The following is a 22,412-nucleotide window of genomic DNA, read 5'->3' as shown; positions in this document are numbered from 1 at the left end:
TATAGTATTGAACTAGTTGTGGTGGTGGAAAGTAACTAAGTAGGTATACTCAAGTACTGAACTGTACTTAAGTACAATTTTGAGGTAGGCTAGTTGTACCTACATTTTGGAGGCAAGTATTGTACTTTTTACTCCACTACATTTATTTGATAACATTAGTTATAGTTACTTTGCAGATTCTGATTCTTAACACACAATAACTAATACGTTATGACATAGTACTGTAGGTTAAGATACCCAGCAGTAGCCTATAAAGCAATTCAAATTAGCCCCATCTTTACCAGCTACACCATACAAGTGATGAACACATTATAATTCAGTGATCGCCTATCGTATATATGATTATATAATAGGCAATTCTGCATATTTCATACTTTTACTTTCAGTACTTTAGTATAATTTGATGCTAAAAGGCTACTTTTTGTACTTTGCTATTTTAAATACAGGGCTTTTACTAACAGAGTCTTTTTTATATTGTAGAATTGCTCATTCGGGGGCGGCCTCTAGCTCACCCAGTAAGAGCGTGCGCCCCATGTTGGCTGAGTCCTTTGCAGCGGTGTGGGTTCGAATCCAACCTGCTGCCCTTTGCTGCGTGTCATCACCCATCTCTCTCCCCCTTTCATGTCTATCCACTGTCACTATATAATAAAGGGAAAAGCCCCAAAAAAGTAATCTTAAAAAAAAAAGAATTGCTCATTCAACTTAGGTAAAGATCTGAATACTTCTTCCTCATCAGAATAACTAACTGTATACCATAGACCAGTGTGTCTCAAATGGGGGTCCGTGTACCCCCTAGGGGTACTTTGGAGGACTGCAGGGGGTACGTGAGATTCCTTTTTTGAAATGTTAATTTTCACAGTCATGCATAATTCATACAATTAATTTGGTTATGGATTCTAAACATTTGAAGTAACATTTAAGTGTGTTTCAGTTACAAGCTTGTTAAGTAAATCAAACACTAATGGTGCAGAGCTGTAATGTGCCTCTTTATATAGCGTTTTTTTTCTACCAAAAATGTTTTGCACTCCTCAGGGGGTATTTGGCTAACAACTATTTCAAAGGGGGGTACATTATTGAAAAAAGTTTGAGAACCACTGCTATAGACTGTGTAGTCTATGCTGTGCACAAACTGCAATGTGTCACTGGAGACCTTTGAGCTCCGTCTGCGAAGTGCGCATGCGCTCGTGCTGGGAGTGAAGAGGAAGTGAGCATTATGTCGATAGAAGACCCATTTTTCGTTGTGAAGGGGTAAGAAATGTACAAATTAAGGCCTATAACGCAGAAACAGCTCAAGCTAATTCAAGCAATTACATATTCAAATCTTAACTCGACGGTGAGTTATTGTTTTCCTGAGAACTGACAAAGGTACACACAGCGAAGTTAAGGCTAAGGCTAGCTGTGACGTTAGCTAACTTAACTAGCATCAGCGCTACATGGTGCGCCGAGGTGGTCAGTTTGTTGATGTTTGTTTTAAATTAACAAGAGTCGGTACCCACACTGAGTAATACCTCAGATTTTGTTTCATCTGGCTCTCAGTGAAAACACCTGGGCGGCTTTGGGACTCTGCTGTCAGGCAGTTTCCAAGGCGCTGCGAAGTTTAGGGAGGGATGCGAAATGTAGCTAGCTTCTGTGTTTGTTTTGGTTAAGGGGCGTAGCAGCAGAGTTCAGTTAAGAAACAGCCAGGTGTGTTGGTGAAGGGTGAAGTCAACTAGCTAACAGTTTCTGTGCTGTTAATGTTTTGTGTGTGTGTGTGTGTGTGTGTGTGTGTGTGTGTGTGTGTGTGTAACCAGGGAGGTGCAGAAGGCCCTCTCTCGTGCTCGGGGCCTGTTTGATAGATGGGAGGAACTGTTGCAAGATGGGACACAGGTGAGCAGCCCTCTAACTTACCACCTCAGCAATATCACTGCACAAATCACTGTCCTGAAGCCACTGAGAGTCATGGTTTTCGTTCCAACCTACCACACCGTCCTGACACTCACCATACCCTAACCAAAAGCCAGAGGGCAGGATTATAAGCCTGGGTTTTTTGTGGCCAAGAAAGCTCAACACAAATGCATTCTAAAAAAAAAAAAATACACTGCAAATACATGAAACGCAAGGTAATACACACATATAGCAATGTGACAATACGCACACGGGTCAAATAAACATGCTGCAAATGTAGAAGCATTGACAATTGTACACAACACAACAAAAGTTTCTGGGAGACACTTATTATATAACACCGTTATATCGATTTGCTTGTGCTTTTTTTTGGGGGGGTCTGATCTTTTAAGTTTTTAAAGGAAACTTTTAAGTCCAGATGTGAATTAATTAGGGCTGTCCTCGACTAAAGAAATTCTTAGTCGACTAACACTTATATGATTTTGTCGATTAATCGATTAGTTGATGTAATCGACAGAGCTGTGCTCTTTGAGAGGTGGTTAAGACTAGAAAAGCACAATATAAATGTAGTTAATGAACCATCTGTAAAACTGAGTTTCTCCACAATTAATCCTGCAAAAGTACCACTTTAAATCTTGTGCTTACCAGAAATGTGCTCATAAGTTTCTTGGAAATGAGTAATTAAGCATGAATAACCATAAAAAATGACTCATCAACTAAAGAAATCTTAGTCGACTAAGACCAAAACGACCGATTAGTCGACTAATCGACTAAGAGGTGGCAGCCCTAGAATTAATTGAATGCATTTTGGACTCATTGGGATCTTAATGCTTAAGCTCCATTCAAAGGTGGTCAGGGATGCACGTTTGGAGTATGAAATGAAGGACTCTCTTGTCAACTGTACATTAGGGCTGAACGATTAATTACATTTTCGATAATATCGCGATATGTTAAAACGCGATTTCCTAATCGCAAAGGCTGCGATTTGGTCACATGACTCGCGAGAGCAATCAGTCTGCACTCCGTAGAGAAAGCATCAACTAGCATGCTAACGCTACACTGTACCTTAAGCTGATTTCTGTCATTCAAACAACTCTGAGATGTAGTTTAAAACTTTTACAGCCATTTTAATAAAATGAAGGGTTTTATTCGGGCTTGAGTCTATACATGCAGTTAATGGATACAGGCACACAGAACTCAAGGCTCGGTTGGCAACGATTAGCTCTGATTAGCGGTTAGCTCTGATTAGCGGTTAGCTCCGGTTAGCGGTTAGCTCCGTTATAAAGATATGAGTGGAGGAGCTGCCACTGAGAGGGGTAATCAACCAGACTGATAAATGACGTTCGGGGAGCTTTCACAGCAGCGTGGCCGCGGTGTTTCAACAGTTTTATTAGTACAGTACACAGTGTGTGTGTGTGTGTGTGTGTATAGATATATACTATATTTTTACTTATTTAACTGTCTAGTGTGTAATTGTGTGTTCATACTATACATTATTATATTATTCTTTGTTGTATAATACAGAAGACAAAGAGCTTAAAAAAATAATCGAATATCGAATCGTAATCGCAATATTTGGGGGAAAAAATCGCAATTAGATTATTTTCAAAAATCGTTCAGCCCTACTGTACATAGTACTGTACGTCACAATAAATCTCCCAAACTCAAACAGCCTAACCTAAAGCAACATACCAACCACCTACTGCGCTGAAAGAATTGTCTGTATTCCAAAAAATGTTTCTGGTAATTCATCCATCTTTATCAATTCTTTATAGATCCCTTTGAGATAATTGGGGGTAAACAAAAAGAGGACACACTTCTGTAGCTTTAGTGTAGTTTGAAATCTGGTTTTAGATTTTAATATCTGCTAAAACTTTGTTGGAAAGAACGCATAATATATGGCATATAACAGGAAATAAGTAACAAAAGAAGGAAAAACTTAAAAAGCAACTGTATTTGTTAACATTGACAATGAGTAGGCTAAGTAGTGCTGTGGGACTGCTTAATTGTAACCAGAGTCATATCCAGGGTGCAAAATGAAATTTTTTTTGATTACCATTGTTTTTTGGCCGATGAGGGAAGCAAATATACCTGCCACATGCATATTTTACCAGCATTTAGCATGTGGATGATGCTAATTTTGTACCTATTTAAAGTGGCTATATGTAACTGTCAGTTTGTGTTGATTCTAGCCGCCGCTTTGGACGAAAGCGGTGGTGTTTTTACCACACCTGCCGTTGTAAAGGTCTTTTCTTTACGGTGCTGTATTGCCCACGCTAAATGAAAGGAGGATGTAATTGAATGTAGTTTACTGACGTACAACCACATCGCGCATTGTGTGAAGTTATTTTATGAATGAAATAGACGTACTACATACCTGAAGGCCAATTTTGGGTCGGTGTTGAATCATTTACAATCCCGTAATTGTCTCCATCTGTTGAAAGCCCGACCGAGATTGGGTCTGGTTTCGCCCGTTGTCTGTCACTTCGTTTAATTTACTTTTCTTTTTTTTTTTTACTGTGATGGTCCTGCCCCAGTATCAGCCATAACTACAACAGATAACTTCTAAAATGAAATTAAAATATAATCAGGCCTATATAAAGAAATCTCCTGCTACCTTTTACCTGGCTACATAGGCTTTTCCGGTGTTACGCCGAAATCTGTGAGCCATCAGAATGTGTGCTCTGTAGAGCCGGTCAAAATCATTTTGGGACTTTGTGGGAAAAATTGGACCCGGGCAACGCCGGCATTAATAAAAACTATATAAAAATAGTGTTCAGGTCATTTATGATCATCAGATGAAAAATTACTAGGGCTGTCCTCGACTAAAGAAATTCTTAGTCGACTAACACATAATTTTGTCGACTAATCGATTAGTTGTAGTAGTAGCTCTTTGAGAGGTGGTTAAGACTAGAAAAGCACAATATAAATGTAGTTAATGAACCATCTGTAAAACTGAGTTTCTCCACAATTAATCCTGCAAAAGCACCACTTTAAATCTTGTGTTTACCAGAAATGTGCTCATAAGTTTCTTGGAAATGAGTAATTAAGCATGAATAAGCATAAAAAAATGACTCATCAACTAAAGAAATCTTAGTCGACTAAGACCAAAACGACCGATTATTCGACTAATCGACTAAGAGGTGGCAGCCCTAAAAATTACTACTTAAAAGTTACATATAGTAACTTTAAAACCGGTAAAATAGCATGACAATGCTCTTTTCTGGCCTCCATGGAAATAAACAATTTTCTACGGTTACTGCTGCTTTTGTAATATTCGCATTCTATTTCAACGTTACAGTTTTGATGCCCTTGTGTTTAAGCTTGAGAGGATGCATCACTCACCTAATTAATTATAGCTATCAAAAACAGCATTACTCTAATGACTATGACGACGTGCAATTTCAACAAATCTTAAATCACATTGTTGTGTTTTTCCGTCATCGTCCAGTTGACTAAAATGCGCTCAAACATGCCAGTCCTTACTACGATGACTCAAGCCCCACATGTAAACCAATTCTGACAGCATGCATATTACAGCTTGCTTTCAGACCTCTGAATCACCACCTACAGTGCTCAGCCAAGTGAATACACCCATGCTAAAGTTGACTAAAAAAAAGAAATAAAAAATCATCTTTTGGAAATTGATCTTTATTCCTTAATTAAAAAAAAATGAGGAAAGTCCAAACTTTAAGGACACCAATTTTCTTTGTGAGTGAATACTGTATCGTAAATAAATAAATGTTCTTCCTTAAAACACAGGGGGCATAAGTCAGTACACCCCTATGTTAAATTCCCATAGAGGAAGGCAGGTTTTTATTTTTAAAGGCCAGTTATTTCATGGATCCAGGATACTATGCATCCTGATAAAGTTCCCTTGGCCTTTGGAATTAAAATATCCCCACATCATCACATACCCTTCACCATACCCCCACATCATCACATGCCCTTCACCATACCTACAGATTGGCATGGTTTTATTTCAGTTAGCCTAAAAGCCGGTTTGATTTGCATTGAGAGATGATTTTATGGAAAGTACCCCATGCCAATCTCTAGGTATGGTGAAGGGTATGTGATGATGTGGGGCTATTTTAATTCCAAAGGCCAAGGGAACTTTATCAGGATGCATAGTATCCTGGATCCATGAAATAACTGGCCTTTAAAAATAAAAACCTGCCTGCCTCTATGGGGTGTACTTACTTATGCCCCCTGTATTTTAAGGAAGAACTAAATAAATGATTTATTTATTTACGATACATTATTCATTCACAAAGAAAATTGGTGTCCTTAAAGTTTGGATTTTTCCTTATTTTTTTAATTAAGGCATTAAGATCAATTTCCAAAAGATGATTTTTTATTCCTCTTTTTAGTCAACTTTAGCGTGGGTGTATTCACTTATGCTGAGCACTGTACATCTCCAATGTTTCGTAAGCAAGAAACTGTAAACAGGATATTGCTTGCCTGGTAAATTGTGTCCTTGGAATGAAAAGAGGCAGAGTACAATGTTTCCTAGCGTATGTGTAGTTAGTAAGTTTCTGTTGGTTTCTGTGGTCTCTCAGGTAAGCCGCGATGAGCTGGACTGGAGTACCAATGAGCTGAGGAACTGTCTGAGGGCCATAGACTGGGACCTGGAGGATCTCAGTGAAACCATCAGTATCCTTTGAACAGGAAAATCTCTTTCCCACATCCACACGAACCTGCATCTTCACATGACCGGCAGTGTATTTTACAACAAACAATGCTTTGTGTCACTCTCTCACCCTCTCCTCCGTTTTATCTCTCCACTTATTCAGTGATATATTAACCGACTGAAGACCAGACATATTTTTTTTCTTGCATGATTAAGCAAATGTCAGAAATATAAAAAGATCCTCTGAGTAGGTAGGGACATGTCAGAAAAATATTATTTTCAGTAAAGCGGAATCTTAAGGCAGAGGAGAGAACCTGCTTTAATTTAATGTTTGGACTTTCTATTGGGCTGTGACTCATGATGTCTGTGGTTATTGTGTTAGCATAATTCAGTTACATAGGGAGTGATAGTACCTTCAGCAGTTTAAAAAAACAGATTGTTTTAAATTAGTTGCTTTAGCTTAGTGGAAAGCGTCCTATCTTTTAACATGATCATGTGGTATGGTAAGGAACAAACTGCAGAGAATAGCGAGCATGGCCTCAAAAAGTATTGGGAAGACACAAAAGCACTTAAGTAGTATTTATGAGGAGCGCATTACAAACAAAGCTGAGAAAATTATTAGTGACTCCTCCCATCCATTACACAGCGAATTTGAACTCCTACCCTCAGGGAGGCGTTTAATGGCCCTGACACACCAACCAGACGGGCCGACCGTCGGCAGAAAAGCCAGTCGGACTGATCAGTCGGGTCCCCGAGGTCCAAAAAATGCCTCAGAACACACTGAGGCGACGCCGACTTGAGCGTACGCTCTGCGCGTGCACGAAACGTAGTACGTCTCCATAGCAGCAGGCGGTGCTGCTCTGTATTGTTTCCATTAACCGGCAGCTGATTGGACGAACGTGTCACGTGGTTCTTTTTTCTCCGGAAATTCACAGCCAGGCTGTTGTGGCGGCTTGTTCAGAATACGATCTCATAATGTACTAAAATAGTTTACCGAAACGTGTTTCTGAAAACATTTTAAGAGAGAAATAGGCCATGCAGTTTCTGAATCTGTCTTCATTTCAGATTGACAATGGTCAGTTTAAAAGATTTTCGTCAGATTTTGAGCGGCTCATCCGCTCCCCATTTCCGGGTGAGTCCCGACTGCCCTGTCTCCGACTGAACATGTCGGGTCGGCCCAAATGAAGGCCGACGGCTCCTTGGACGGCCGACGGCACAGGACACACCGAACAGACTCGATTCACCGACCTCGCCAGACGCTCCGACGGCCGATTATCGGGCTGGTGTGTCTTCTCTCTTAGAGTACCAACAGCAAATAGAAACCTCTTTAAGAAATCCTTCACCCCCAATGCTGTGAAGGTGCTAAATAACACTGGGAACAGTACTTAAGAATGGAATATAGGGCGAGGCAGACTTGTGGGTTGCAGGTTTTATGCACAGCAAGCACTTTTTAGTAGGCTATATTTATCTATTTACTTCTTTACTTTTGTAAATGTAACCTTTGTAAAGTCACTTTTTATGAAATGTATTGTCTGTTTTGTCCGTTTTGCCGTGCTGGCTATGTACTGTTTGCAATGTCCTGTCTCTCTTGTATTCTTGGTGAAACCGAAGAGAAAAATGTTCACATCTGTGGACAATAAAGTTTTTCGTATTCGTAACTTATCAGCCACTGTGACACCTTGTTTTAACTGGATGTGTGTTAAATTACAGAAGGAAGGCAATATTCAAAATGCTGTTTCCTTGCAAATGTAATTGACAGATAAAGAGAGGTAGTCAGATTACATTATGAACGTATTTCGTACTTCAACACAACACTTTTCCGGATAAGCTTTCTCTACTTTTTGTTAGTATTTTCTTTTTCAAAATCTGTTTGTCTCCTTACGTGTTATTAGCTGTTAGTAAATGCGTTAACAAGTTTTTGTTAAAAGTGCTGCAGAGTTTTAACGCTTAGTACACCAAGAGTTGTCACACACGTTGGTGTGTGTGTGTGTGTGTGTGTGTGTGTGTAGGGTCCTTAGCTCGGCTCAGGTATTGTGGAGTCGAACCCCGGGAAGTTCCGACTGGGCGACATTGAACTTCAGGAGAGGAGAGACTTTGTGGAGCGAACCAGGAAATCTGTCCAGGTAAACTTCATCTTCAACTTCATTTTTTTTAATTTTTCATGTATCTACTACGGCTGCAGATATGAGGAAAATATGCGTTAAAGTTGTTGAATATCATGATAACGATATAACTTGCGATAATTAAACAGATATTAAAGTGTACTCTGTTCTGCATTTCTGCTGCTCTTAGTATCGTGCTAAAATACAACAATTTGCTTGTTGAATTTAAAACAAATGAAAGAAAATAATTTCCAACATTCTTGTATTGAAGAAATGGAACATTTAGTATAAAAGGCACCAGTAAAAAAAAAAAAGAATGACAGTTACATTTTAAAGTGCCGTTTTCAACTGATATTTTCTTTCATGCAACACAAAAAATCTTTTGAGTGTCTAAATATACTGTGCAGCCCTAGTTTCTACCATGTTGTTTTGCCATCTAATATATTGAGATGTCAAATCTTGTAGTCTTTGCTTGTCCTTTTGTGTGTTACCCATGGTTACAAGTGGCCATGTTGTAAGAGAGACAGTTACACAAAGATTGCCGGGAAGGCCTCTGTTGTGTTTTGGCAACTAAAGTGTTTCTCATAAAGCTTACAGACTGTACCGGTCAGGCAAAGTCAAACGTCACTCAAAGCAGCGGCTCCCATAGCCAAAGCACAGAATAAAGCGAGATTTATGGTTCTGCGGAGGCTCCACGCAGAGCTTTCGCCGTAGCCTGCGTAAGTGGCCTGAAGTTTATACTTGTGCGCTGGTGTGTGCGTCGAGCCGGTATGTGAATGTGTGGTAGAGCGAGGGAGAAGTGAGAGTGGCGGCGACTAGCTTCGGAGCGAGTAGCGGCTCTAGAGTCATAGTGAGAGACACAAAGTTTCTCCCCTGTTCTTTCTGAGCCCGGTGGGAAATCTGTAGCAGGAAAAGTTAACCCTCTCCTTGATTTCATGTTGTTTATAGAGAAGGAGAATAGAGGTCTACCGATACGGGTTTTTCTCTGGCCGGTGCCGATCTTTAGAAATCAGGGTCAGCCGATGGCCGATAAATGCTGCCGATTTATTTTGGCCGATATGTGCTAGTTTTTAAACCTCTATTTGAAAGATAAAATGTAACACTAATACTTACTTAAGATACACAAAATTTCACTTCACCAGTCCGCACTTGTATACTTAAATTAAAAATGTATAATGTAAAAACATATATTGTATAAATAATGTATAAAAAATATATTAAATAAACAAAACAGGTAAGAAGAAAATAAACTTTTCAATGAAAAAATAAAGTTTAGGGCACTTAGCAGCATTTATCAGACTTCTGAGAACACAAATCTGCAAACTTTCATAAATAAAATAAATTAACAATTTTAACAATAGTAATGCTGCACACAGTAGCATCCAGCAGCATTTCTTTTGTTTTAGGTCTGAAGAAAATGTATAACGCTCGAACACAAAAAATTGGCTTGATATACTTTGATATCGGCCGATTATGTAAAAAAAAATGCCAAAAATCGTCCGATTAATCGGTCGACCTCTGAAGGAGAACCAGGAAATGAGTAGGGGAAAATGCAACGCTACCAAGCCCCGACATGCGTCGCCGCGATGTGTAGTTAAATTTTTCGAGAGGTGCCCGTCAGGCTACGGCGTAGGGTCCGCCATATGTTGGTGTCTCCACGTACCTACAGATGTAGCCACGGAGTAGATTATACGCAGAAGCGTAAATCAAGCTTAACTTGTGTGTTTTCACTGTGTTTGTATTGTAAGGAGACCTATAATTGAATATCCATCAATACCTGTCGGCTTGTTGAATGCTCTGCAGCGGTTAAGCTCCTGACTTGGCTGAACTATAATCAATGTCCACGCTGTAGGCACAATGGAAAATATGAGTCGGTTTCTAACACGTGGGCCTTTCAAGCAAAAGGTGCTGTCCTGAAAATAGACCTGATGAGAATTGAGTCATCTGAGCCAAACAAAGAGCTTTACCGACGGGGAACAAAAGGCTTCCTGACATTTTGATTTGCCGGCGGGCGATTTTGGTACAGCTGCAGAATATCTCATCAATGAAGCTGTTTGCACCGACTTTTTTTTTTTTTTTTAAAACCATGTTTTTATTCAAGAAAGATAAGACAATACAGATCCATTCATTTAGGTACAGTGTCTGGATTTCTGTTTTCTTACTTGAGTATCAATCCCATCCCACCCACACCACAAACATACTGCCATTACCAACAAAACCAAAGCAAAGAAATAAACAAAAAAATGTTGAGGGGGAGCAATTCCCACTTTGTGTAAAGGTCGCATCAGGTATCAGTAAACGCAACTGTGCATACTGGGCAAATCTGTTAGGGCCTTATATTATCTGGGGGCAGAGTGTTAAGCCTCTCAAAGTACAACAACAACGGATACCATATTTTATGGAATGTGTCAGTTGATCCTCTAGAGAAATACTTCTGACTTGGGTTTTTTTAAGTGATATTTTTTTTGTGTGTGTGTGCAGGACATGAAGGATCAGTTGTCCAGCCCTTCTGCCATGGCTCAGGCAGAGAAGAAGAACAGAGCGGTTGGTTGATGTTTAAATGCACAAAAACACACTAAAATCTAATGAGCATGTTCTGGGTTATGTAACTCTCAGAAATGTGAGGTTTTCAGGTAAAAAATTCCATGCACCACCACTCGTATATCCTGAACCACCACTTTTGAGTGAGTACGGTCTTTCGTAAACAAATAGTTACATTTTGGCACTGGCCTAGTCGTGGTCTAGGACACATAAACAGCAATATAATGATTTCAGATCTGGCTCTGTGTCATTTCCTGTCTGCCTCTATGGAGTAGTCATTTAAAAAGGTCACTTGAAGTGTTGTCCATGTTTTCAGAGGCTTTTTTTTTCCCCTTTGTTTTAAGTCATGTCGTCATTTTGACAGCCCTACTAATTCAGTCAAACCTTAATTTAACTTATCTTTCACACTCAGCTGATGTGTCGGCAGGTCGCTCTGACACATCTGAAAACTGTAAATTGTTGTAGTCAGCTGTAAAGTTCCAGCAAACTGTCAAACTTGCGTTGTTCCAACCACTGGCCCGCTTTTGCTACTCTACACTGAATCTTAGAATTAGAATTGATATCACGATTCTCTCACGAAGTGTAATGTTTATTGCACACATGAACTATAACAAAACAAAACAAATTGGCAGTACCAAACATGAATTTCTTTGGGCACCTATAGCACATTGCTCATCACCACAAGCCTGTAAACATAGAGGCGTCAATGAATAAAGAAAATAAAGTACATACTGGCCATTTAAGTACAGTAGGCTACCAAGAATAGTGACCTATAACACATTGAACTAAATATGGCCCTGATACAGGCTCTGTCTGAACTCCTTGAACATAATTAAGTCTTTACATAATTAAAACATGTTAATGTCAAATGCTTTCAATAAATTAATTGAAGGAGAAAAAAAAAAAGTGTGCAAAAAAGTTAAATTGTGAACAGGGGTGAATCGAGATCACGATTTTATAACGATTTATTGTGCAGGCCTACTATACACACTTTTTCCCCCCTGTTAACCCCATGTCTTGTGTGTGTATTTCTCCAGGCTCTGCTGACTTCATCGGGCCAGGACAGGGACAGGTCAACGGGACTGGAGGCTCATCTGGTATCTGCTAACTCCAGATACATCCAGGAGCAACAGGAACAACAGCAGGTAGAGGGGGGACGAGAAAAGGTGGATGGGGGATACCAAATAGCAGGGCAGAGGAAGAAAAGCAGCATTGGGAGGCAAAAGGAAGCGAGAGAAGTACGGTTTGATCAAAAGAAGGGATGGAAGGAAGATGGAGAACAAGGAAGTGGAGAAAAGAGGCAGGAGAGAGATCTTATTCATCGGTTTTATATTCTCTACTTTATTTTGCATTTTTAGTGCGATGAAGAATTCAACTTGACATTTAGGAGAAGGATAAGTTTAAAAAAACTATAGTCTCTACACTGCTAATGTAGTTTTTCAAACATTTGAAATTGTGTTGTGGGACTTTATCGCAGTTGTAAAAATGAGACTTCTAAAAAAATCTTAGACTGAAGCTTGAAAGTGTTGTAATGTTCGTTCCTATTGGTTTATGTTGACAGACGAGGAGGAGGATTTGATCAAAGGATCACTTTGCAGAAGACTGTAGGAGTCCTGCTGTAGTCCTTTTATGAAACGAGGCAGGTGTAAAGTTCAGTGTCAGAGAGAATGAGCTATTGGTTTCGATTTCCTCTGTTTTTGAATGATGAAAATATGTCTTCACACATCCTGTCTCATGTAGGGTTGTGTTTTTACTGGAAATTGAATTTAATAAAAACTGTGCTTGTTCACATCTTTAGATTTTATGATAGAAGAGTGTATTTCTGCTCTTGTGGAGTTCCATCAGCCCTGCCAACTGTGTATGTGTGCGTGGGTGTGTGCGTGCCCGCGTCCCTCTTTAAAGCAAATTACAAAGTGCTGTGTAGTCAATAAAACTGGCAAAGTCCAATGTTATCAATGCAACAATAGACATTAATTAAAATTATGTTTAGCGGGGAAAATTACCAGTACTTTCAGAATAACATTGAAAAATGTTTTTGGTAAATGAAAGCCTTAAAGCTTAGGATTAACAGCAACTATTGTGTGTGTGTGTGTGTGTGTGTGTGTGTGTGTGTGTGTGTGTGTGTAGCTGATCATGGAGGAGCAGGATGAGCAGCTGGAGTTGGTGTCGGGCAGCATCAGAGTCCTCAAAGACATGTCGGGACGCATCGGAGACGAGCTCGATGAGCAAGCTGTGTGAGTGTACACACACATGCACACACACGCATAACTCCACAAACAATTCTCGATTGACTGTAAAAAACTGATTTTAGTCATCATGCGTCAGTATTTCTCTGGCCAAGACGACACAATTACAACATGTAAAAACTCCCCTATCCAGTCATTTTAATCCATTTAATGGACTGTGCAGTCTTTTTTTATTTTTTTATTTTCAGTGACCTAAAACAATCAACGGTACACATCAAGTTTGGTCAGGTTTCGGTGTCAGTCCCTCCGTAGAGCGGAAACGATTAGTCAATAAAAAGAAACTTAATCAGCAATTCTTTTTAATATCATTTACTGGTTTAAAGCATTGTTCAAGAAACAAAACCAAAAATGTTTCCTGGTGTCCAGCCGCTCCGCTGTGAAGATGTGCTTCTTGTCTGTGTCAGTAAACTGAATATATTTGGAGTTTGGACTGCTGGCCAGACAAAACAAGCAATCTAATTGTGAAAAAAACCACATCTTTCTCTATTTTCCGACGTGCCATTGGCAAAACGATATATCGATTATTTCAAAAAATAATTAGCAGATGAATTGACAATGAAAATGGTGATGTCATCTTACACCAATGTGTGTCCACATGCCACCTTCAGCTGGAAGCAAAACACAGTCATTCTGTGGGAGATATCAGAAGGAATTCTAGGGAATGTTGCAATCATAATAACTAAAGTAAAGTAGTTAATCACAGTGTTGGAATCTTAGTAATAAGAATTTTAATGGCCAGGTCTGAATAATGAAGCCGTTTTAAAGCTAATGGGTGCTATGGACCTCATTTCCTGTATTTTTTGTTTTAATTAATTTCTTCAGAGGACAACAGTGGAGGGAGACCTGAACATCCCTGCCTTCTTAAGCTGCTGATTTATATTGGCCTACATGTCTAAATGGTCCCATAAATGTTTCCTGTTACTGACTTGTTTAGTCAACAGAAGGCTGAGCGTCAGATCAGGTACACGTCTTTAGGAAATAGGACGAGAATTACTTTTGCTCACTGTAACATCATTTCCTTTCCGCTCCGCTCGCATCAGCTGTCGGTGAACAACGACAGTGACTAAACACACAGGGCTGAGCAGGAGAAACACAGTTAGCATCATATGCAATGTGACTCACAGTAAGTCACGTTAGAGTTACAATAAAATTAGTTTTCAAGCTGTCTGACCTTTGTTTACCCCATCATCTCTTATCCTTTAGAAGTTGTTTGCTTTTTCTACATCATTCGGAGCCCCAGGCCACATTTTATTTCTCCCCTCATAATATCCTGTACAGCTGTAAAATGCCTGCAACGGCCAATGGTACTAAGGCTTCATCACACCAATTGGTTTTGGTGGTTGAATAGATATTCAAGTACATGGTGTCTGATAGGGGTGAGGGAAAAAATCAATACAGCATAGCATCGCAATATTTTCCTTGGCAATACTGTATCAATACAAGGACGCCAAGTATCGATCTTCTATTATATAAATTGCACATGAGAACTCGATGAAACTCATTTGCTTTTTTGGCCCACTAGCAGGGCCGGGACCATATGCTTTTGTCTCGATTCGATTCTTTCACGATACATGGGTGCCGATTGGATTTGTATTGTGATTTTCATTTATTGTGATTCTAGAAGTATTGCGATCCGATAGTATTGAGTATTGCGATTTTCTTTTCCTTCTTTAACAAAAACAAAAGTTGATTAATACACTGCTATATACTGCAATATATCCTGAGACATTTATGAAAACGACTTGTTTTCCAAGAATAATCCACATCACATGTCAGTCAGTCACTCTGACATTTATTTAATCTGTAAAGCAGTACCTAACATGGATTTTCTGCATTTTCTGCTTTCGCTCTGTTTTGCGGGAAACGGATAGGATGTAGTCGCTATCAGCGGTACCGTATGAACAGAAAATATTTAGGTGAATCATTGGTAAAAATAAATAAATATTGATTCTAGGGAAAAGAATTGATATAACAAATCGTGGGGAAAATAATTACGATTCATACGATTTTCAATGTATCGTAGAATATCGCAAGATCTTTAATATTGCAAAAATCTGGTATCGTGACAAAAGTATCGTGACAGTATCGTATGGTGTCACCCTAGTGTTTGCGCTGCTAATGTTGGCCCCAAATGAATGTGAATGAAATGCATTCACAACAGTGTTTGATGCTTTTGCTGAAAGTGCCCACATTGAAGTTTTCCACTTTGTTTAAATGACCGTGTGCCTCTCTCGGTGTTCAGTATGTTGGGGGATTTTGGAGACGAGATGGACCAGACATCGTCCCGCATGGACTCGGTCCTCAAGAAGCTGGAGAAGGTGTCTCACATGACCAGCAGTAAGTTCTCACACACACAAACACAGTCCCATTTTTTTGCTAACCACTGCAAAATTGTAATTTGTATTCATGAGTAAGTGGCCGCTGGCAACACAAACACACTGGGAAAAGCTCTCGAGAGCGTGGATTCAAACTTTTGAATTAACTCCATAAATGAAATCTGGAGACTGCAGTTTGCGAGGGATCAGAAGCAGAACTGTGGAAAGGAAGAAAAAAAAAAAGCCTGACTACAGCTGAGTTTGTGCTGAAAAAATCGATAACGCCATGTATCGGGGTAAACATTAATGATTTGAATTACTCATTGGAATGCTCAATCTGTACAGTTTTGCCAAAAAATAATTACTTCCACAGTCCCTGCTGCTGACGCTGATATTTTACTACGTACTACGATGCGTCTAGTTTCCACTTGTGCAATTAAACTGTTTGCACGTAGATAATCACACAAGCTGCAAGTGAACCTTGAGTGGAGAATTCATATCACAGGAGAATTACACAGAACATCCAAATCACTGCTTTATTAGTAGCTGTCCTGTCGTGTAATTAAACACTGCTCTGTCTGTTTCCACTCGTCTGCCCTCACTGAATGTTTATTTTGGCTTTGAGGAATAGTTTGACAGTTTGGGAAATAAGCTTAGTCTCCTTTTGCCAATATTGTTATTAATATATTACCATTGCACTGAACTGCCTTGCACTATATTTATATTTAAATCTTAAATCTCAGACTGTACAGATATTGCACTATTCCTTCCCTCTCTTCAATTGTTATTGTATATTTCTTGTACAATTGTAAATTCTATTGTATTGTTATGCTGTATACTTAACAGTATTTTTATATATATATATTTCTTACTGTTCTTTCTGTTTTTTTTATATGTAAGTGAGTGTTGTACTCTGAGAGCAAAGATTAACCGGAGTCAAATTCCTTGTTTGTTTACACAAACCTGGCCAATAAAGCTGATTCTGATTAGCACAAAGACTGGATGCAAGGGTAAACAGTTAGCTTGGCTCTGTCCAAAGGGTTATAAATCGGCAAGAAATCAAATAAGTTTATTTCCCAAGATTTATTTATTTCATCGAACAAACAAAAACTGAATGCAAACACCAAACGTCAAGCCTGAATAAATAGGAGCAGAACGAAGATGAATCTAATATAATCTGCCCTCCTTTTACAAAACATACATTTCCCAAAAAAAAAACCTTAAATGAAAAAAAAAAACTCTTCCCTTCCCCCATTACAAGTCACGAAAGAACAGAACACAAACTAAATTAACACAATTTACAGTATTAACTCAACATATGAATTGTTTATATATATATATATATATATATATATATATATATATATATATATATATATATATAAAATATACAGTGAGGAAAATAAGTATTTGAACACCCTGCTATTTTGCAAGTTCTCCCACTTAGAAATCATGGAGGGGTCTGAAATTGTCATCGTAGGTGCATGTCCACTGTGAGAGACATAATCTTAAAAAAAAAAAATCCAGAAATCACAATATATGATTTTTTAACTATTTATTGCTGCAAATAAGTATTTATTAATGCTTGTATTGCATCTAAATATCCCTGCTGTGCTCTTCAGGTCGGAGGCAGTGGTGTGCTATCGGCGTGCTGGTCACCGTTATGATCGTGGTCCTCATCCTCTTCTTCGCTCTCTGATGCCGGTGACCGCTGACCTCTTGACTACGTTCACCGACTCCCGCCTGATAGGACGAACGGGATGGATGGATGGACGGACGGACAGAAACAGGAAGAAGGACGTGTCTCCTCCTCCTCCTCCCCCCCTCCCGTCCCATTCCTTTCCGCCCACTGAGGAGAAACTGGTGACCTGCAGAGAGAAGTTAGGAGACCAATCCTCCTTCCCTCTGCTTTTAATGAATCTTTTTTTTTTATTTTTTAACTTCAGCGGAGGAGCTTAACACAGCGGAAACCCCGGGTGGTATTGTTTATTTCACGTCGGTGCATTTCGGTTATTGTTTGAAATAAGGGTACTCAGCGGGTGGGTCGGGATAAGAGGCCGCTGCCGTCAGGTTAAAAACACAAACGTGCATGTTTATTACCAAGTACGTCAGGGTTTGAAATGTACACCCAACAGCTGTCCGGTGGCGGTAACATTTGTTATGTTGATACATCAGCTAACACCAACAGCACTTGAACACTTGAGTTGTAGTTCCTTTTCTTCCAAACTACAAAACAGTCTTGTTTTCATCATCATTCATAACTTTTGAATGACGCTGAACTGAGATGAACCACAAACGTGACTTATTTGGTAAGTAAGCAGTTCTAAAAAAAGGTGCCTTACAGAAGGAGCGAAAGGGAAGACAGATTTTCCAGAAGACAAACACAAAATGTCACTCGAGCAGCTACTGTGACATTTCAATTTCCGTTGGCTGGTAAAACCTGGTTCTTGGCAGAGTAACCAGCCAGAAAGTAGTTTTTGGACACTGATGAATGTAGATGTATTCACTGTTAAATGGAGAAAGATGCAGTTATTTGTGTTTTTAAGCAGACGGGAGCAGCGTGGGAGGGAGGAGATGGGGGGGGTGGGTCAGGGTTTTTTTCAGTGTTGCCTTAAATCTATTTTTATATTGTGAAAATGTGCACTATGGTTTCTGTGCCTACATGTGAATAACGGTGAGAAATTACCAACAAGTACTAGTCATCAGGAGAGTGGGCCAAAAGTCTGCAGGTTTTCCCTTCCAGTCCAACACGACAGCAGCTGATTTCACTGATGAACACACTTCAGCCAGGAGGGAGGAGTTAGTCACCTTTGGAAATCAGCTGCTGTGGTGTTTGTTGTCAAAACAAAAGCGTGTCGACTCCTAGACGGGCACGGCACGATGCTGCCCCTACCGGGGTTTTTGCTCCGCTGGACGCTATGTCAGATTCCCGGGCGCTCTGGCCAGCCAACAGAAAACGCTCCATTTCCCGCCCTGATTGAGATGCTTCTCGGTGAGGGGAAGTCAGGTCTGCAGCCAGCCGCCTTCTCGCCCCTGCAGGTGGCTCAGCACCCGATTGGCTGAGGCTTTTGTTACCCACACTGGGCGACGAGAGACAGCCTCGGCTCGGAGCGAATGGGTTTCGGGCTGTCTGATTGAAAAGCTTTATCTAATGAGAGGAGGAACAGTTGCTGGGCAGGATGCATCCACACTCAGCCCAGCTCCAGGCTTACAGCTCCCTCTGCTGGAGGCCGCGGGTCGGGTTACACTACCCACGCAAGGGTGGGTTACAGTGCTGTATAAATACAAACTATAACGCCTTGAATTATTGTGTTGACACGGTTCCTGTACAAAGGCTTTATGCAGAATCAGTTTTATTTTGAATCCTGTGTGATCCAGATTGCTTTTCACTCGTGGTTATTTGCTTTTGTCACCCAGTTAGAGAAAAGAATGAACCAAGACGTTTCATGACAGTTCTCCTGAAACATTTCCACGTTTGTTTTTTTTGTTTTGTTTTTTGGTTTTACCAAAGGAGTCAGAGGTCACATGCCCCCAGGATTTAATGCAGGTGGGGGTTCACTGATGTTTTCATTGAGTTCCCTCACTGCCAGAGCTTTTCTAATCGTTTTCTCTCAGCAGGTAATGTTTGCTTTTAATGTGCTTTTTAGATATTCAAGCCCTCATTCCTTAAACGCTTCAGTGGGGAAAATTAACTGAATACTTGGAAAATGGCTGCGAGCATAAACAAAGTACTCTTATGGTTTCCACTCAGTTATTACTCACTGTAAGACCTCGGCGCACACAAGGTTTGTGCAGGTAAAGGCGTCTTGTATGAGAAGGATTTCTAATATACATTTGATTTGAATCTTTTTGTGGCTCGTTACCAGTTGTGACTCTAAAGAAAGTCTAATTTGAGGCTTTCTAGTCCTTTATTTTATCCCAAATGGAACTGCACACACATCTGTCCATTTTAATGCATCAAGCCAGTGAAAATTGTGACAAAGCTTACACCTGATCACAAACTGATCTCATGAAGTGGCGTATGTATGACACGCCAATTTGTTTGCCATTATTGGCGTGTTAGAAAGACGCACACTTGCTTTTTAGCATGTTTATCAACACCGTTTGGCCTCCATTGACTTACATTACCTTAAGTTTGCGTGTGAATTTACGCCGTAGGGAGTAGTATGAAAGGGTAAAACACAGGACTTTCACCTAGGAGAGCGGGGATCGCGTCCCGCGTGTGGCGTTTCCTCGCTCTGTTGTTTGTGTAAAGCCAACCCCGTTTTTCTTTTCCTAAACCCAACTGTCGCTTTCTTCTCGCAATAACACGTTCTCGCGATAACACGCCACGTGGCGTGTATGTTTATGTCCGCTGTAGACATACACGCGGATAGCTCAAAATGTGTACAGATAACACGCCACTTGGCTTAAGAAGGTCGGCGTGTATGTTTACACGAAGTCATGATGTCAAATTGTCACAAAAGTCACTTTGCGATATTACGGAAATGATGCGTGCCACTTTGTTAAGTAAGTAAATCTCAGTTTTCTCTGAGCAAATGTCAAACTCCTTTCAGGCCTGTTTAACAGAGCAGATCAATGAACTGGCTCAGATGCGTCTTGTTAAAATGATATTTTGTTGCACATATTTAAAAGCACAGGTGATGGTAATATTTTTAACACCGATTAGAAAGAATGTTAACACTTTTCAAAACATGTTACGACTCCTCTAAACCTGCCATCTTGACTGCTTTATTCCCACAAAAAAAAGGCATCCGAGCTTTAAAATGTCAGTTGTTGTTGACTTTAAAAAGTAATTCAAAACGAAGCAAACCTTGTGGGTGTTAAAGGTGGAGTTGGGGAACTGACCTCTGACTGGTTTTATTGGGTGTCTCCTGTAGGAAGAAGAGGATCTGAATGTGCTGAACTTGATGCAGTACCGGCCGCCATTGTGCCCTTTAACAGCACCATTCTCTGCAGTTTAAAAAAAAAAAAGGATAACAATGGCTACACATTACTTTTCATTTCACCGCTCTACTGTATGAGATTTTTTTAAGCATTGACTTTCATAAACACTACACAAAGAATAAATGTTATGTTGCAGCTGTGGCTGCTTTGACAAAGTGAATCGATTATGATTGTTTAGTAACGCTTGAAGGTATCTACATAAGAGTGACATGACACTGTCATGAACACGTGTTCATGACAGGTAAAGTGTAACCTTGTTTTCTTACCGCCAACCGGAGGTTTGTGAAGATGACTAAATGGTGATTTCATTATGAGTGTTCCTCTGAACTTACATTTTAAGACTTGTTTAAGAGGTTTTAAAACATGAATAAATCTATGTTTAGACTGCTACAGTAGCTTCATTCCCCCGGTGTGTGTGTGTTTTGAATGCATGTTATCCTGTTCCCTCTGGGATTTGTATTCCAGATAAAAGCTTTCACTAAGTTGCAGATGTTAAATTACAGGAGTGACTTTTTAGTTGAGAGGCACTCTTCGAAATGGAAACATCCCATCCTACCCTGAGAGCAGAACCGTGATGTGAAATTACATTTACTTTAGGAGCGCGAGGTCCCTGGTGGCTGCATGAACTCTGAAAAAATAAAGCAGGCAGCCGTCAGGAGGGCGACCCATTCACACATGTAGCAGGCGCCCTGTGGAACTCCAACACAGACAGCATCCCAGTCATACATCAGCCGGTCAGTGCTAAGCTTATTTCAATTAAAATACTAATTCTCACACTGTAAGCCAGTTATGTAACAGATTCTAGAAGACTGATCTGATACGTTTTTGCAATTTTATATCAAATGTCCCAGGAACAAAGTTGTTTCTTTCTAAAGATTAATTTTTTTAGGCATTTTTAGGCCTTTATTTGACAGGACAGCTTAGACTTGAAAGGGGAGAGAGAGGGAGAACGACACGCAGCAAAGGGTCACGGGTCGGAATTAAACCCACGACTGCTGCAGCGAGGACCGAGCATTTGTACATGGGGCGCACGCTCCACCAGGTGAGCTACCCAGGTGCCCCGGGAACAAAGTTTTTTTTAATAAACGTATTCATTCCTGGGATAGAAAACCTACAACCTCAGACATTTTTAACTCTAGTCCTGAAATCCAGACAGTTTGAGTTCATAGACAGAAATGGAATTGCTGTAATAACTATTTTGATAATTGATTAAAGTAAGTAATTTATCATGTAAAGAATACTAAACAGTCGCTCATTCCAGCTTCTCGGGTTTTCTCGCGGTTCTCTGTTTCTATATGATTTTAAATTGAATATCTTTAGGTCTTGGACTGTTGGACAAAACAGGCAATTAAAAGAAGCCCCAGTGGACTTTTTGAAATGGTGAGGGCTATTCTTTTACTAGCTGCAGGCCTGTCGCACACCATTACATTTCATTTCAAACTCAAGGTGTTTTTTGAAGCATGTCACATTATGGCTCAGCTCTTAGAATAGGATGTGATGATTCTGCATTTCACAGTTCTAGTGTCGTATTTTCCACCAACGTACAATCCCAAAAAAATACAATAGTGAAGTAGAATATGGTGGTACAGTATTTCCTTGGCAACACTGAATAAAAACTTTGGCTGATGCAGCCTCTTACCCGTGAGGTCAGCCTCTAGTGCACGTGCAGCTCAGCCTCCTTCCATCGCGCGTTTTGTCATGGCAATCCGCTTTTTTATTTTTTTTTTTAGAAAAAAGACCAAAGCCC

The 22,412-nt window shown here is 39.9% G+C and overlaps 1 protein-coding gene and 2 long non-coding RNA genes across 3 annotated transcripts; all 3 read left to right on the top strand.

Annotated features, from left to right (window-relative positions):
* Positions 1-1,138: 1,138 nt before the first annotated feature.
* LOC116042555 (syntaxin-10) lies at positions 1,139-18,468 on the top strand. Its single transcript, XM_031288777.2, has 9 exons — positions 1,139-1,248; positions 1,791-1,866; positions 6,444-6,537; positions 8,543-8,637; positions 11,098-11,160; positions 12,195-12,302; positions 13,285-13,391; positions 15,646-15,740; positions 17,341-18,468. The coding sequence occupies exons 1-9, from the start codon at positions 1,214-1,216 to the stop codon at positions 17,415-17,417; spliced, it is 750 nt and encodes a 249-aa protein (XP_031144637.1). The 5' UTR covers positions 1,139-1,213; the 3' UTR covers positions 17,418-18,468.
* On the top strand, positions 11,191-11,601 carry LOC118494975. The gene is made up of 2 exons (XR_004897203.1): positions 11,191-11,444; positions 11,522-11,601. It is a non-coding gene; the product is annotated as an uncharacterized LOC118494975 (long non-coding RNA).
* A 1,443-nt stretch (positions 18,469-19,911) lies between the features above and the next one.
* Positions 19,912-22,212, top strand: LOC118494974. Its single transcript, XR_004897202.1, has 2 exons — positions 19,912-21,399; positions 21,580-22,212. It is a non-coding gene; the product is annotated as an uncharacterized LOC118494974 (long non-coding RNA).
* The last annotated feature ends 200 nt before the right edge of the window (positions 22,213-22,412 follow it).

This window comes from Sander lucioperca, chromosome 4 (genome assembly GCF_008315115.2).
Source record: "Sander lucioperca isolate FBNREF2018 chromosome 4, SLUC_FBN_1.2, whole genome shotgun sequence".
Lineage (NCBI taxonomy): Eukaryota > Metazoa > Chordata > Actinopteri > Perciformes > Percidae > Sander > Sander lucioperca.
This window is presented reverse-complemented; position numbering and strand designations above follow the sequence as displayed.

What these genes read in the sequence shown, in the direction of transcription:
- LOC116042555 (XM_031288777.2), top strand. Translation starts at nt 1,214, where the DNA reads ATGTCGATAGAAGACCCATTTTTCGTTGTGAAGGG. An exon ending in CCATTTTTCGTTGTGAAGGG is followed by an intron (nt 1,249 to 1,790) that starts GTAAGAAATGTA and finishes GTGTGTAACCAG; the next exon opens with GGAGGTGCAGAAGGCCCTCT. An exon ending in TGTTGCAAGATGGGACACAG is followed by an intron (nt 1,867 to 6,443) that starts GTGAGCAGCCCT and finishes GTGGTCTCTCAG; the next exon opens with GTAAGCCGCGATGAGCTGGA.